Source organism: Xiphophorus maculatus, chromosome 15 (genome assembly GCF_002775205.1).
Source record: "Xiphophorus maculatus strain JP 163 A chromosome 15, X_maculatus-5.0-male, whole genome shotgun sequence".
NCBI lineage: Eukaryota > Metazoa > Chordata > Actinopteri > Cyprinodontiformes > Poeciliidae > Xiphophorus > Xiphophorus maculatus.
In genome coordinates this window covers 7,058,397-7,074,967 of record NC_036457.1, presented here as the reverse complement: position 1 = coordinate 7,074,967, position 16,571 = coordinate 7,058,397, and the positions used below count along the sequence as shown (strand labels likewise).

General features: G+C 38.1%; 2 protein-coding genes across 3 annotated transcripts in view; one reads left to right on the top strand and one right to left on the bottom strand.

The window, feature by feature from the left end:
* Positions 1 to 86: 86 nt before the first annotated feature.
* Positions 87 to 5,574, bottom strand: LOC102226754 (ribosomal oxygenase 1-like). Of its 2 annotated transcripts, none has more exons than XM_014470269.2 (15): positions 5,463 to 5,574; positions 5,161 to 5,307; positions 4,933 to 5,075; positions 3,605 to 3,704; positions 3,300 to 3,413; positions 2,959 to 3,065; positions 2,769 to 2,876; positions 2,184 to 2,218; positions 1,797 to 1,975; positions 1,504 to 1,608; positions 819 to 960; positions 623 to 743; positions 445 to 541; positions 276 to 362; positions 87 to 192 (listed from the first exon to the last, which is right to left on the bottom strand). In XM_014470269.2, the coding sequence occupies exons 1-15, from the start codon at positions 5,553 to 5,555 to the stop codon at positions 106 to 108; spliced, it is 1,665 nt and encodes a 554-aa protein (XP_014325755.1). In that variant the 5' UTR covers positions 5,556 to 5,574; the 3' UTR covers positions 87 to 105. The 2 variants fall into 2 exon arrangements, with proteins under 2 accessions (XP_014325755.1, XP_023203680.1); XM_023347912.1 differs by having other exon boundaries at positions 4,933 to 5,072.
* A 1,814-nt stretch (positions 5,575 to 7,388) lies between these two features.
* extl3 (exostosin like glycosyltransferase 3) overlaps positions 7,389 to 16,571 on the top strand; it is a 31,317-nt gene continuing 22,134 nt past the window's right edge. Inside the window, exon 1 of the mRNA XM_005803102.2 lies at positions 7,389 to 7,584. The gene's annotated coding sequence lies outside the window, so the exon portion shown is untranslated. The remainder of the gene's footprint in view (positions 7,585 to 16,571) is intronic.

Sequence of the window (16,571 nt, the reverse complement as noted above, 5' to 3'; positions counted from 1 at the left end):
CTAGTGTGTTTTTTATGCATCAAAAATCTAGAAAAGGCACATTCATGAGACCAAGTATTATGGTGTAGATCTTATTTTAAACAAACATAAAATTTTACAATGTGGTCATTCTGACTGAACAGCTGGTGGGGCCTGAAGAGGTTCAGAAGTGTGGATAATTCCCTTCTCAAAAAGAAGTTCAGCCAAAGCAATCTGGGAAAAAAGCATCAGCAATTAATGCATGACTCATATATTCATTGTCAGTAAATATTGCTGCAAATAACATAGAATCCTACCTTATCCTGAACAGAATCACAAGGCAAAGTTCCCACTGTCACAAAGTTGGGATATGAATGGATCAGAAACTCAACAGCATCTGTGTGCTGAAAGAAGTAACAAAAAATAACGTAGATGTAATCAGAACAATGTGCAGTATAGGAATTAAGACACACAAAACAAACATACCTCTGTTTGTATTTCAATGCTCTTGGGCTCCTCTTTATGGTAAACTCTGGAGTTATCTATGGTGTAACAAAGGTGCACGGCATCTCCACCGTATAGTCTGGCACAAAAAGAAGAATCGGTAAGATGTATTTTTGCTAAATAAAAATAGAGAGGAAAAAAAAAGGTTTTGCTGTTGTACCTGGCACACCCTGCACGAAGCAGCTTGATCTTGGTCTGAGTAGTGATGTGAACACCAACATTCTTAACTTTGCCATTTTCCCACCTAGCCGGTGCTCCTTGCACGCTGGTGGCCAGTTCATCTGAGAGCGATGAGATCAATTATTGGAACCTCAAACTGTCCATTCATGCATAATCTCACATGTTACAGCACAAACCTGGAGTGAGCACAGGAGGCAGGCAGTCGTGGAAGAATTCTTTGGCTTTCTGGTCGATGGCAGCGTCCACTGGGGCAAAATTTGGGAGTTTCTTTATCAACTTCTCAACCCGAGACAAGAAAATTTCCCTCCGTGGGTCCACCTGCACAAGAACAATTTCACTCACTAGGAGTTGCAGTTTTGGTGAAAAGTTGCTAATTAACTTATTATGAGCATAAATGTCATTAATTCAGGCATTTTAAGCTTGTTTGAACCATTCTTTATACAAGGTGGCATGATTGTAGCACACAATTGCAATTATTTTAAAAACAAAACTTTGGTCCACAAGTCTGAATTTAGAGTGGTAAATGCTTATATATTATTAAACAGACTAACATCAGCTAAAACTTTTTAAAAATCCACCAACCAATTACTGTAAACTTTATAATTTCCAATCAGAACAGTGAGTGTTATTCTAGAATCACACTGATTGGTACAAAAAGAGTAGTCAAGGTGCAGCTTACTGAGATAGTACATTTAAAATGAAAAAATAATAAAAACGGTGGGGGTGTACATTTTATATTTGAGTTTGTATAGATTACATAAAATTCCCAAATTTCACAACTACTCTTCCAATTTTTGTTTTAAAAAAATTCTTAATTATGTTACAAGGAAGTCCAGAATGAGTTAATATAGCAATAATGACCTTATCTGAATTTTGCACTCCCATGTAGGTCAGGTAGTTCAAAGGTAAACCCCGTCTAAACTCCACATCTTCCTCCATAGCCACTTCTAATGCAGCAGGAATGACCTAAACATGAAATCACAAAATATTAAATCAAATAAAACAGCTGAACCACTTTTATTTTTTATTTTAAAATGTATTACACACGAAGCAGTAAGGAGTCTACATCTACTTGTTCTATATTTTGAATGTTGCAACGCAGTAATGCGGCTTCCTGCCAGCTATGTTGACTGCGGGACCAAAAGTGCATTTACCTTCTGCAGCAGGTGGCCCCAGCTGTTTTTCTGGTATGAGGAGATGGTGATGTGCAGAGAGTGTGCGTCTGGTAAACAGTTGCCCTGATGGATGAATCCTCGAGGGAAGAAGAGGAGATCCCCGGCTTCCAGCACCACGTCTAGGATGGGCTTCCCAATCTCTGCCTGGTCAAAATTTGCTAGAAAGGAGAACGCAAAATGTCCGATGCATTCTCATCAGCCACAATATCAAATGTGCTGCATGTCAAAAGAGTTGATTCACTTCTATTGTCACAAAATCAGCTTGTTTTTTCTGTGAAACCAGTTTTGGAAAAGGAATAAAATGCCCTGTTTTCATTTCAGATGAGATAAATTATGTCATTGGAAAATACCTTTTTTGGTACTTACGGCTAGAGAGCACAGGCAAGACTTCATCTTCGGACCTACAGATGTAAAACAAACAAAACAAATAAACAAAAAGTTATTTCTCCCACTGTAATTACCCCAAAATATTATTTATATAATTGATACATATCTACCAGAAATTTAGTCAACAATCCAAAATGTTGGCTGCTCTTGCCTCAAATTACTTCCACTTTATATATGTATAATAAAAACTGATCAAGATGTTTCAAAAGAATGCATATTATTCAAGAATTTCTTGTGTCAAAAAAAGAGTACAATTATGAAGTTGAAAAAACATCCGAAATGTGTGGCATGCCTTTATATTTAACCCCCTTTATTGATGCATATACATAGAAGAAGATGCTTGGATCAGATCAGAGTACATTGTAACTTTTCTCCACCATAAAACATTCTGGTGGCAGTATCATGCTGTAGGGATCATTTTCTTCAGCAAGGACAGAGTAGCAAGTTTCTTTTTAAAGAAAAAATAGACACCATTAAATAAAAAAAAAATGATTTTTTTTATTGTTATAGAAGAATAGATGAACTTGAAGCTTTTTGAGGAGTTTAAACCTTAATGAATTTTACCTCGGACTGTACACTCGCCAGTGTTTCTTCCCTTCCAGCTGAATCACGAAAGCTTCAATGTCGTCATAATGTGGAGCAAAACCCTGAGTTCCCGGAGGCGTCAGATATCTGTTCGAAGGAAAAATGCATTTAAAACTGAAACAAACAAAAAAGAAGTTTGAAGCAAGCAAGTTTTTTCCCTTGAACTTACACATTGGCTCCTGCCATGCTACCAAATTTCTCCTGGAGGATGGAAAGCACATTCCACACCGTGGAGGAGAAAGCCTGAGGATTCAGGAGGCGCACAGAGCAGCCACTCTACAGGAAAACAGATGAGAAAATATCAAGTCATTTAAATATTTAGTACAATAACTTCAATAAAATGTAAATTTGTATCTCTAACTTCTTCATGGATGTTATCTTATAAAATATGATAATTTCTTAATGCATTCCTTAGAAAAATTGCAGCTACAAAATGATACCTAAAAGTTATTAGGAATACTTGGACTCGGTGCATAAACAAGCATAAAACCTGAACTGTTCCATTCTTACATCATAAAAATCCCACACAGTGAACGGCAGAGCTCTCCCTGGTGGGTTGTGCGTTTCCCTCTTGCCATTAACGTAGCTAGTGATATCCAGGTTCACTCCATACTGGACATTTTCCTTTAAGAAAAAATACACAAATTCATAAAGCGTACTGTTTGTTGATGCAGACAGAAAAAAAAAGTGGGGTAGATTTAAGTTTTTGCATCATTTATAAACTGAGAAAAACGGATATTTCAATTTTTGACTCACTGATCACCAGTTAAAGGTGATCATTGGCGACGGATTTGTGCATCGCTTCAGAAAATTACCTTTCTCAATATACGGTCAAACTCAGCTGTTGAAAACAATCCCTTGTAGTAATCTGGATTCTTGCGCTGAACGTAGACAGGCTTCTTTTCCCATGTTTCCCTTCACATATAGAAAAAAGTCACATAAATTACCATCAAGGAAACAAATGAGGCAAAACAAAATAAAAATAAATACATACTGTATGAGATTTTGAAGTCCAAGTAAGAAGATACATTATATATTTTCCAAGTTACTTGTGTTGTGTTTTGTCACAAGCACATTTTCCCCAGTAAGCATTTAGAAACATTTGGCAAATTTGCAACTAAATAGCATAAGAAGCCCTCAAGGCTCCATTGATTGTTTGTGGGGAAAACAAATGCTGGTCTATCTGATATGATCCCAGTAGGAGAAATTGTAGGACAAACAGCTGAAAATATAAATGCTGACGATGGGAAAAGCTTTACAGAACACACTGTGCTTTCCACAGATGGAAGCACTGACCAAGAATATGGGGACAAGTGAGCCAGCAGGTCACTGCATATCACAGCATTTTCTCACACACACACTCCTGCAAACCTGCTCCAGGTAAATCCAGACGTTTAACCATATCCACTGATAATAGCAACCTTTATGTGCTATTTAATAATAGCAGAAAATTTTAGTGTACCATGATAAAGAATGCCGAGTTCAACCTTCTTGGACTTATATACAATGAAGCATCACCAGGATGTGCAGAAAAAATAGATAATTTTAGATAATCCAGTTCCTTGCAAAAACATTATTACCACCAACTTGCTGCATTTAAATAAAAGTATGAAAAGTACGCCATCTATTTCTATTCTGCCCTATTTAGTCTGATATTCCTAAATGGACTTCGGTGTAACCAAAGTGCATCAAAAGTGTGTAACTTATTATTGATGTAAACACATCTGTTCTCTGTAGATTCTCAGACGTTTGTTGACGAACAAACAGCATCATGAAGACAAAGAAACAAAGCAGACAAATGATGGATTAACATGGAGCTGCAGAGATTCCCAGGTCAGCTGGAAGAATCTGCCAGCAGGTTATGCAGTAGTCACTTCAATGTTCTATTTCTATGAAAGAGTAACGAGAGAGGAACACGTAATGACATCCTTATTGCAGCTCTGTAGTGGGTAAAGCTAATTAGATTAAATTTAACTGTTTCGCCACCATGCAAAACCTGATGAACATAGGGGAGTGGTAGAAAACCGATGCAGCAAATCATTCTGGACGTACCAACTGTATAGTGACACATTGTAGTGGCTGTGAGGGTTTAATTAAATGCAGAGCATCTTACAAATCATGTAGCATCATACAGACACTTTACCTGAAGAAGTACTTGGCAGGAACGGGTTTGAGGAGCCACTGGAATAATTTGCTGGCTCTCTCTTTGCTGTTGTTAACTCTGGTCAGTTCAGTGAGCACAGCGTCCAAAGACTCTGCAGTTACGCTCTCCTCCTTCTGATGCTTCTTTAACAAAACACAAAGGCCCAATCTGATTCGCACACACACTCAACAACACTGGTTTACTGTCAAACACTGAGCAGATGCTTACAGTTTCATCTGGTCCAGTTTTCTTACTCTCCTCTTTATTTGCCGCCTTCACGAGTTTATTGCGGATCTTCCTCCTCTTGGCCCGAGTATTCTTGACAATAGCAACTGCAGGCCCATTTACTTTTTTCTTTTTCTTTTTTACTTCCACCTAATTGGAAAAAAAGGTTAATTTAAAGTGCCACACAATGACGATGCATACGATGCGAACGAACACAAATATCAGTTATGTGCTCCTACAGCTACTAAGCCATACACATATAGATATATTCCCGTCGGGTATTAATGAAGCCTGTACACACACACCTGTACCCGCTGGCAGGGCTTCTTAGCCGGAGGGGGCAGCTCTGGCTGCAGAGTCTTATACAAAGCAAAAGCAGACATGTGTTCACTCTCCATGCGCTCCACACTGAGTCTGTTTCTGCTACAACTGGATTGGTACGTCTGAGCTTTAGATAACTCATTACTGCCACCAACAGGACGGAAGCTCGAAGGAGGACCGAAGCTCACGCCAAAATTTTAAAATGAAACAACAGGCTAATAATAATGTATCATAAGTGTAATTTATTTAGTTTTGTTTATTTATTGATTAAAAATATTTTCTTATTGTTATTCCACCACTTCAGCTGACTCCTTTTTGGTGCCAAGGAGCAGCGACTCCACTTTGAGCTCTCCCAGTATGACAGAGCTCCTTAATGGAGGAAGTCTGTTTCAGCCACGTGTATCTGGGATTCTTCCAGTCATGAATCATATCATAAGAACATAGGGGAGGGTCTGAATCTAGGCTGAGCTCTAAACTGGGAGCTTTACTTTTTGGCTCAGCTCTTTCTCCACAACAGACTGGAGCAGTACCTGCATTACTGCAGATAAAGCCCCAATCCATATGTCCATCTTCTTTTCCTTCCTACCATCACTAATAAATACACCGATTAAACTCAGGCAAAGATTGACCCTGAGTCCAGAGGGAGCATCCCACCTTTTTCAAGTCAAGAGTCATGGCCTCAGACTTAGAAGAGCTGACTCAACTGCAAACCACTCTGGTGTATACAAAAGGTCCTGGCCTAAAGAAGCCACCAGAACACATCATCAGCAAACAGCAAATATGAGATCCTGAGGTTGCCAAACCAGTCACCCACCCTTTCCTATGCCTTAATATCTTGTCAGTGAACACCACAAACATGATCGGTTACAAAGGGGCAGTCATAGCAGAGTCCAACGCAGACTGGAAGCAAGATCAACTTTACACTGAGAATGTGGGCACAGCTCTTGCTTGAGACATACAAGGATCGGATAGCCTTTAAAAGCTATTCAGACACTCCATACTCCCTCAGCAGTCCCCACAAAATACCTTCTCCACATCCACAAAACATCCTTATCACAGCATAACAAATACATACTAACCATTATCAGCAATAACAGTTACTAAATTAAGTTAGTTCATTGCGAGTAAAAGTGTATTTCCTTTTTATATATTTTTCCTTGTTAACAGTAGCATATGTAGTAATTTAAAATGTATTTGCATAAAAGGGATTTCACAACATTTTTTGAAAACACCAAAAAGGAAAATTAATGAAAGTATAAACTTTTGCACATGGAAGTTAAAGTTAAATTCCAGTTTATTCTCTCCTTATGTGAAGAATAATGGAAAAATAGATTTGGTTTATGGTTTTTCATTTAATTGTTAATGACGTCAATCTAATATGGTATTAATGATTAAGATAAAAAATAGGGAAAATCATTTCACACCTTTTATAAACTTTTCTTAACAATTACATCTAATTGATGCAAACTGTGCAAATAACAGCCAGAATATAATTGAGCTTGAGTTTGGTAGGAGAAATGAAGGTCATAGAGTTTAACAGCTTCTAGGAGAAAGGACATATAAAAACACTCCTTTGTGCACCTGGGATGCAGCAGTCTGTCAGTTCACCAACATCATCATATTATTCATTCATATTATAGAAACATTGTCATCGTTATTTTAGCCAAATATCTTCTGTCTGATACCATCTGCACTGGGCTAGCTTTTTATTTTAAACATTCTACAATTTATTACTTTAGCTAAAGTTATTACGGAAGCCCAGGGGGCGCAGATTGCAGATTCCTGGTCTACAATGCGCCAGAAAAGTGGATCTCAACCAGACCGAACACCAGGGGGCGCAGTTTCTCCACTTTTCCACCGCAGCCTTTATGGCACTGCTCTACCTCGTTTCCCAGAATGCCTCACTGCGTTCAGTCAGTGATGTTTGTGCAGCCGTCGCTCCAACAATGCAGCTTTTAATGGAGCTGTGAGATGGAAACGCAGCAACACCGCCAGGCTGGCCGGGGATCGTAGCCACTCAGACTTAACACTCACACTTCTCACTATCTCTCCGTCCACTTGGTGGAGGAATTAGCCTCCATTTCCAGGACGCACTTTCTGCTGGCGGTGAGTAGCCTTTGAAGCTAATGCTGATCTTGTATCGCAGGACAGAGTAAATACATTTTGTTGTGACCACTGCTGGCTAACACTGGCTAGCTGTTCGGCCAGATGAGGCGGTTTGTGTATGAACACCTCCTTTTATCTTCAGGAGGGTAATATAATGCCGTTTTGACGTCTTTCTACTCGAGGTGCTGGTTATGTTACTGGTTTGAGTCAAAGGGGGGGTTATGAAGAGGGTTTCTGTAGCAGCTGCAGGAATGTTTCGCTCTGATTTTCAGTAGAAGCACACGTCAACCAGCCGGTGTAGCTGCTGCTGCTGCTGCTGCACAGAGATGCGGTCTGCTGCCTAAAGGCTGCAGCTTTAAACATTTATCCTTTCTACAATAACTCATACTTGACCATAACCCCACATTCCCCATACCTACCCATTTAACGCTCCAGTATGCCGTAACTGACATAACATGCATAATGGTGAAATAGGCTCTTCAGCTGACTTTACTGACACTACAAATTCAATCAGTTGTTAAAGGAAATAAAAAGAGGGTTATACTACACTGTCAATTCTGCAAATTTTTTTTGCAAGTTATAAGTTTTCCGTTAACGTATTTACCATAATTAAATTACCCATTAACTTGTGTTTTGTTAGTTTGTAAAGACCATCTTTTTCTTTCCCTTTCTAAATTGTGAACTGCTTTGTGTCAGTCACATTGAAATCCCATTAGAACAGATTAAGTTTTGCACTCCCGCGGTTGTAATGTGACAAGTATTCCAGGCACTTTAATTGAATATTCACAATTTTTTTTGTAATGCTTATAATACAGAAATGTATTTTTTGTTATTGCAAATTGGCCCCATTTGTTACAGACCTTTTTTCTCACCCATCAGTCGCACAGCAGCCCGATGTCTGGATATCACCTGATAGTGCTCACCTCATGTCATTTGCATGGTTAAAATAAACAAATGCAGCTCAAACCATCTGGAAATATTTTTTTTCAACACAGAGAATATCTATTTAGCACAGAGCAGGTGCAGGCCAGGTGTTATTATACTACACAGTCTGAGCAAAGAGCGAATTCGTTCAACGGTTATCTTGGTCTGCGCTGTTTATTCAGAGTTGTTTGCTCGCTGCAAGGTCAGTTGATCTCAGGGACCCTCAAACTAGTTAACAACTAGAGCCTCACTAGAGTTTTTTTTGTTATTTTTTGTTTGTAGAAGTATCTTTACATTTTATTATTGAGCCATTCAAAGTGCACTCTAACACTGAGCCCTGTCTATAGATGTGCTTGGAAGTAAGAAAGTCAAAAATTAACCATATGTCATGTACAGGCTGTGCTAGGCATTGGTTTTTTGAATCCTGTATAATTCTGCATAGTCAATAGTTTGTGTAAGATGCTGTTCTGGAATTGTGCAGTTCCTGGTTGCTGCTTGTTGAAGTAACTTAGTTCTGATCTGTTCTTTTTGTAGACCGCTTTTCATAATTTTTTGGATTGAGAGACATTATTTAATTTCCCTTTGGGTTAAATGAAATGTTTTTTGAATTTGAACTTGTATGCGTTATGAAAAATTATTTCCTTTAAACTATCTTGTTTGTGCAAAATGTGGGTGTGTGAGACTGAATTAAACACAACTCGTGTTTGGATTTTTTTCTTTTTTTTTTTTAAATCAAAAAAGTTCCCTTTGTGTATTAATGTTTCTTTTGCTAGAAACACATGGCAGCAGCAGTGTGTTATCTAAGCTACTGTAATTGGACTAATTGGAATTAACTTTCTGTTATTTTATTAAAGTAGACTCACACACTGAGAAATTATTTATGCTGTGACATTTTGTCGTGTTACAAACACTAACTTAAAAACACTAAATTTATTTTATTTTTTCAATATACAAACAAAATTTTGTGCATAATTGTGAAGTGAAAGAAAACTGATAAATGGTGGTGTGCATTTCTTTTAATCCCTTCTGAAGCAACACTTTCAGAATCTTATTTCAGTTACAGCTGCAAGTCTTTGGGTATGTTTCAGAAGGTTTTGCACATCTAGAGGTTAGAATATTTTTTCTTTACTTTGTATAACAGTCACAGATTCTCTTGGCTTTGAATCTGGATTCCTTTTCCTGGATGTTTTTGGAGTCTCTACCAGGTTTTTTTTTTACCTACCTGTCTCTCCCGAAGAAAGGATCCCCACTGCATGATGCTACCGCAACCGTGTTTTACATTGTGAATTCTGTAATATGTTAGCTCTTTTCATTAAGTCCAGAAATAAAAAATAAAAAAACAAACAAACATTTTGGTCTCATTTGACAAGAGCAAAGCTTCTCTCTGATTTAAACTTCTTCTCGACTTTATAACCTGACCTGCCTGTTCTGTTCCTTTCCTTTATAATGCTGTTTACTCATTATTGTTCACTAACAAACCTCTGATGCCTTCACAGAACAACTAGAATTGCACTAGAATTAAGTCACATGAGCTGTAATTACACGAGTTATAAATGTATTTATAACTATAATTTTTTTAGTTTCTCTGTAATTTATTTATGGTTCATAGGAAAGAAAATTGGATAAAACCCTTGTAGCTGTTCTTCTTGGTTTATTCAATAAAACACCACTAAAATGGATGGAGTTGAGTTATAGTAACATAATAAAGTCTGGTTACGTTCAAGAAACATGAATGCTTTTTTGTGCCCTGTGTAACAAGCTGCAATGTTTGTTATTTGAACTTCTCTGTTTTTAAGAATATAATGGACCAGAGTGTGAATTTATATGTGCCACACGGAGCAGCATGTAGTCCATTGTGGACAGAAATATTCATCTTTTTCTCTGAGGATTGACTTCTATGCTTTGCCTGAATGATTTCTGTTTCCTTGTGGTCCCGTTTAGCAACAATAGTAAACTCTGAATTTTATTATGAGAAACTTCACTTGTTTAAAATGTTCCATTAATAATATATTCTCATTCACCTCTATCATTTAAGCTCAGAAAATGTTGACATAAACATTTACCATATTGGTCTCTTTCTATTCTATAATAATTTGTCAGTGAAGGTGCTACTAAATCCATCCTATCCTGCTTCAAATCTTCTATTTCTTAGCAGACATTAACATTTTTTAAACTCTGCGTAGGTGTTCCCACTTCCAGATTTCTGCTGTGGCTCGCTGAAACCCTTCATTAATATTATTAGTTACACCTGTGCTTGTCCTTCCTGCTGTCAAGAGCCAAAATGTCTTCAGTCTGGCTGGGGAAATAAATTCAGTTAGCTGGATGCTTTTGCAGTTCTGGTGAAAAGTTGGACTTGAGCTCATTGTGAAAATGAATGCCATGTAAATTTGGGGTTGTTAATGATCTGTTTAAATCATTCTCATTTTATTTTTAAATTCTCAGACATTACACAGTTTAATTGATGATTTTCAGAGTTTAGAGATCATTATATTTGATGTGTCTGTTTTTTTTCTTTAAATCAGACATGATCTGTATTCAGAGTCAAATTTACACTTAGGCTGTCAGCTCACCTGGATTAATGTCGTTTAGAGAAATGGTCTTCCACAGTTGCATGATTCTGACTATCTCTTCAACCTTCCAGTTTCCTTGAATTGTTCTTTTCTACCAAGGAATAGGGTTCTGCTCCAGAACTGATGAATTTAATCTGTAAATTTGCAGCTGCTTGCATGGACAATAAAATCTTGTATGGAGAAAAGTTTTCTGGTTAATCGAGACAAAGTTTGAACTGTTTGACCACAAATACATTTGGAGAAACCAAGATTAGGCTTATCTGTCAGACATGGCGATGGTAGCATCATGATGTGGGGCTGGTTTACCAGCAGAGAGACTGATGCGTCACACAAGACGAACAAAATATGAAGGTAGAGGGTTGTTGATGCTCAGATATTCTCCTGAAAAAGTCAATTGAACTTTGTTCCGGTTGCCCTGTGATCCAGGGCAGATCATATTTGCAGTCTAATCGGTGAGGAGAAAAAAAACATTACTGCTGGAAAATGTATTAAATGCCTGTTACCTGGTTTTAAATGTTTTTGCTTTTCTCCTAAAGGGGTTTGATTATTTTGTGCTGCGATAATTCAGCGTAATTCATGGTTAGACATTTGTCTGTGATGACACAACATTCATTAAAGCTGCACTGACATGCAGATAGTCCTACTCTGTGTTATCAGTCTGTATCCTTCATTTAAAAGTCACTTTGTTGCAGCTTTTTCTGAACATATAGACACAACACTGCAGTTTTCCTTTCCATAAAGAAGGACTGCAGAAACAGTTCAGTTTAGGAGCTGCTATCATGTGTCTGGGAAAAAAGCAATGCCCTCAAGCATCACGGTTTTATCTTGTAGATTTATTGTGTTTTTACTTCCCCCTTTGTGGTATTTCTAAGCTTGTTCTTGGTAAACAGAAACACGACTCACCTACAACAGATTTTTCTTTCTGCTCATCCTCTAAGAAGCAACGCGTTCATGCAGACCTAAAGGCAAAGCTGCTTTTAAGAAAAACAGCACTGAAAGCAAAAGAAGATGGTGTGACACATGAATAGGTTCATAATGCTTTCCTGACAGGATTGTCTGATGCTTTGAAGTAGCATCAGCATCCCCAGAAAGTCTGTTTCATTAGTGGCTTTTAAAGGTTTTGGAGACATAATGCAACCCAGATTCAGGGTTTTAGTCAGCTAAAATACAGAATGACAAGGCAGAAACGTGGAAGATGGGGAAATTAATTGCTCTGTGCTTTTGAAAAGGTTTTAAATCTATCGACGAATTGAAGCGCTCTAGCCGACCTTGGTTTCTGTCTGGAAACGTTACATTTTGTTCCAGATGTTTATCGAATAATAGGAGGTTGTTTAGTTTTTCACCAGAAGATGGAGAGAAATCAATGGTATGAGTGAAATTTCTGTCAAGTGTAGCTTGTTCTTGTTTGAGAACAGGAAAACTGCTGTTGCATGAAAAGAGATAGTTTTAACTTTGTCCTCATAAGCAGATAGTGACTTTGTCTGCTTTTCTAGCATTGAGATTAATATTTGCTTCTGATGATGAATCTTTAAGTCTACATCACTTTTAGGTTCAAATTAAGAACAACATATGAACTGATAGCATCAACTAGTAATTGTACATTTTCTTCTTTAAAAGGGCTTTACATGATTTTAAAGTGAATGCTTGATGGGTATGCTCAGGTGCAGTTGCTTTTGGGGTGGTACGCTGCAATAATTTTCCCACGTCAGGGGCTAATCACCCTGGCTGCCTCCCACAATCCGTCAGTGTCTGGAGGACGAGGCTCGCGGCGTTCTGGCAGCTGTTGTCGGGCTGAGTCAATCTGTTGCGGTTCGTGCCAGCCAATGCAGAGGGAGGGGGGAGCGGAAGAGCTCTGGGGAGGACCCAGCAAGTATGGCTGCTATGGCAAGATAACAAGAGGATTTATAAGTTAGCCGTGTAGGATTTTACTGCATGCATGTAGCGTCTGCTGTGTTACCCACAATCCTTAGAGACAAATTGGTAAATCGGTGTTTGTGTTCCCGGTTGATTCTTCTTGCGGTTACCGTAGTGTTTTTGAAAGCTTAGCAAGTGATTTTTCTAATCAAAATTGATTATTTCTCTTCCAATTGGCACCCTCGAAAGAAATATGAGCAACTTTAACTTAATTAAAATGTTTAAAAGTCTCCTACAGACTTTGTAATCTGAATAGATTTAGTAAACTTTTTTTTTGTAGCTTTCAGGGAGACGTTGGTTATTTCTCTGCATCTGTCATGGCTGACTAAGTGGTCCTATTTTTGGACTGAGCCCAACAGTTAATGCTGTAAGTTTGGCACAGCGTGGTGTTGAGACTGGCAGAGAACTCACAATTAAGCTCAGATGTCAAAGCAAATGTTTGGGAGTCGTGCTTGTGCATTTGCAGACTGCATGGAGTTCATGGCTGTTCACAGGTTTCTGAGGAGCAGAAAGAACATTCACCTGTGATTTTTATAAGTGTAGTTCTGTAATCAAGTTAGAGTATTAGATTCAAACCTAAAACATCTGTTACAAAACTGTAACAGTTGCTTTATTTCTTGAACTTGTTAAACACACGAATTCCCTCCTTATTTCTTAATTTTACACATGGTGTCCAACAAGTCCGAATTTTATTGCGTATAATCAAGTAGTTTTAAATGCTTTTTTTCCATTTATTTTCAACCAGGCACAAAGTGGATAAAGACATTTTAAAAAATTGGTTCTTTGTCAAGTTACTGTATATGCATTTAGAACAATGGTTCCCTGGTGCCAGAGCGATTCAGAAAATGCTCTGATACTGGACTAAAAATGAAAAAGTGAAAAGCAGCAAAAGTTCATAGAAAAGCAGAACGAATGTCAGTCTGTCCTTCACAGTTGTCTTGGAAAGATGTGTATACAGAAATGTTCTCACTTTATCTGCTGCCATTCTTGAACAAGCTCTGCGCTGGTAACAGCCGTTAGCTGAATCCTCTTCAGGAACCGGTTTTAACACTTTCTGGATTTTATTTGGTATCTTGAATCTTTCTTCATAGCAGTTGTACGGCTCTCCTTGAAATTCTTTGAGTGACTAAGTAGTGGATTAGGGTGCAATCTTTCTCTTGTCTGTGAAGCCCTTTAGATGCTTAACAATGACATCCTGGGTATCCTTAAAGCAGGGGTGTCAAACTCCAGTCCTGGAGGGCCGGTGTCCTGCACCTTTTTGATGTCCCTCTGTTGCACCACACCTGAATAGAATAATTAGGTCGTTAGCAAGGCTCTGGAGAACTTATCTACACAAGGACGAGGTAATTAAGCCATTTCATTCCAGTGTTTTGTACCTGCGGCAAATCTGTAAACTGCAGGACACCGGTCCTTGAGGACTGGAGTTTGACACCCCTGCCTTAAAGGCTACCATGGTGAACTGACTCTAGTTAAAGGAGACTAGTCATGCAGCCAGGTTTCTAGGGAAATTGCCACCATAAAACAGAAGCAGTTTGTGACGGGATTTTAAAGACTTATTAGGAAGTCAAAAATGTATGGATGGATTGATGTTAGACGAGTTTATAAAAACTCATATTCTCCATATGCTTACAGAAAAGAGTGTGAATGCTGTGCTTTGATGTTGTTGCCATTGACAAAGAGAGAAATGCGCATGAGATCCTCTGCAGTAGTGAGCTTGACTCTTGCACAATGAGTCTCGACTGTGGAATACAAAAAGACCGTTCTTTTTTCTGTGCGTCCTCTCTGTTCTTGTCTTCTTGTTACGCCGAGCTGTCGCAGCACTCGAAGTTCTGACGGCTGGATTCAGTTTGACCCAGACAATGCGTGATTGTAGATTAAATGAACAGTTAAGAGATGAGTATTTCCTTTTGAATTGGAAAATGTCTTTAAATCTTGATTCATTAGCAAAGTTTTAAAATATTTTTATTGAATGCTACCATAGAGGAAAATATGAGACTGCCTTGATTAATAAAAGTATAGCAATATTCAGAATTTTGTGTGACCAGAAGTAAGTGTATAGAAGCAGATGTCTTGATTCATGCACAGGAAACATGGTATGAAAGTCAGTTTGTAGCCTCACACTCTTCTATCACGTTTAACCTCTTAACATGATAAGAGTCACATGGTTAACTGAGCAGCATGTGATGGTCTGTAATTAAATTTTACATAATGAATAGGTCAGACACCATTGGTACACATTTTTAAACTCAGGAGGTTTCTCCGGAGAGTGGCAAGCAGGATTACTTGAACGGCACAGGCAACAGACTTGGTTGATGGTGCAGAGATGTTTTCAGTGCTGGGTTGTTTTGTCCCATCTTAAAACCAGTTCTGTCTGATACAGTCATCTGACCACATCTTTAATTCCAGTTCGCCCAAGGAAGAACTTTCATGCACTGATCTTTACTACAGGTATAAAAGTAAAGGGTTATTGCTCTTCTCAATTGTCTGTTTTTGTTAAATGTTTAATAATAGTCAGCTGGTAAATTACTTATGCAAGTTTAAACTGAATATTGCAGGTGCATTTGTCAATTATTTCTGTTAAATTGTAAAACCTGGCTCAATGCTGCTTAAAGCAGAGAGTCAAACTCTCCCATACAAATGAAGTTTCACTTAAAAATGAGCCTGACTGCAGATGGACTTGTTGGCAAGATATTTAAACTAGCAGCTGTACAAGAAATAAATCCAATGAAAACAATTTAAATGGCTTAACACAACTAATATTCACTTGTTTAACACTCAAAATTATTCAACTCCTTTATGACAAACATATTGAGTAGTAGAGCCATACACCAGCACTTTGCAGTCTTCCTGAGAAATCCTAGTCAAACACTCTTTGACAAAGACCTTAGTTTGCCTCTGCAAACACCTTTTCCTTTAACCTCTTCAAAGTTTTTCAGTGACATTTAAGTAAAGCAACTATAGTAACTGTGGTACCGTCCCCCAAGACGTCTTCTTCTAAAACCAAATCTTAGTTGACTTTGACGTCTTCTTGGGACTATCCAATGAATCCTAGGCTTCATCTTCTTCACAGAAAGCTTGGAATTTTCTCACTGGATTTCCTCATTTGATTGAATCCCAATTTTCCTGCATGTGCTGCAGGTTTACAGTTAAAGAGGAACTGAAGAAGCCGTAGAGCATAGCTGAACCACGGCCGTGCTTCACCATATGTTTTGTTTTTTTACGGCATACGTCCCTCTTTCTGTTTCAGACATGCCACTGATTTATGGGCCTAAAATTTTTTTGATTTAATTATTCTACGTATCAGAATGTTCAAACCTCTGTTTTTGTTTTTTAGTTGTGATCAAAATAAAGCAGACTTTGTCTTGGTGTTCAGGCATTAAGTTTATGCTTTGGCTGCTGCCACCAGAACTTGCTGCGTGTTTTTTGCCATCAGTCGACTTTCTGACCACATGCCTCCTCAGAGGTCTGGTGGCAACTTCTTCTTTCTCTTACAACCACGTGATATAGTAAATATTTCCTTAAATTTTAAATATGAAAACTGTGCTTCCAGCTGTATCATTAAGAACTTTATCCCTAATG

What these genes read in the sequence shown, in the direction of transcription:
- LOC102226754 (XM_014470269.2), bottom strand. Translation starts at nt 5,555, where the DNA reads ATGGAGAGTGAACACATGTCTGCTTTTGCTTTGTATAAGACTCTGCAG. An exon ending in TGGCGAGTGTACAGTCCGAG is followed by an intron (nt 2,219 to 2,768) that starts GTAAAATTCATT and finishes TTACATCTGTAG; the next exon opens with GTCCGAAGATGAAGTCTTGC. An exon ending in GCCTCCTGTGCTCACTCCAG is followed by an intron (nt 744 to 818) that starts GTTTGTGCTGTA and finishes CATCGCTCTCAG; the next exon opens with ATGAACTGGCCACCAGCGTG.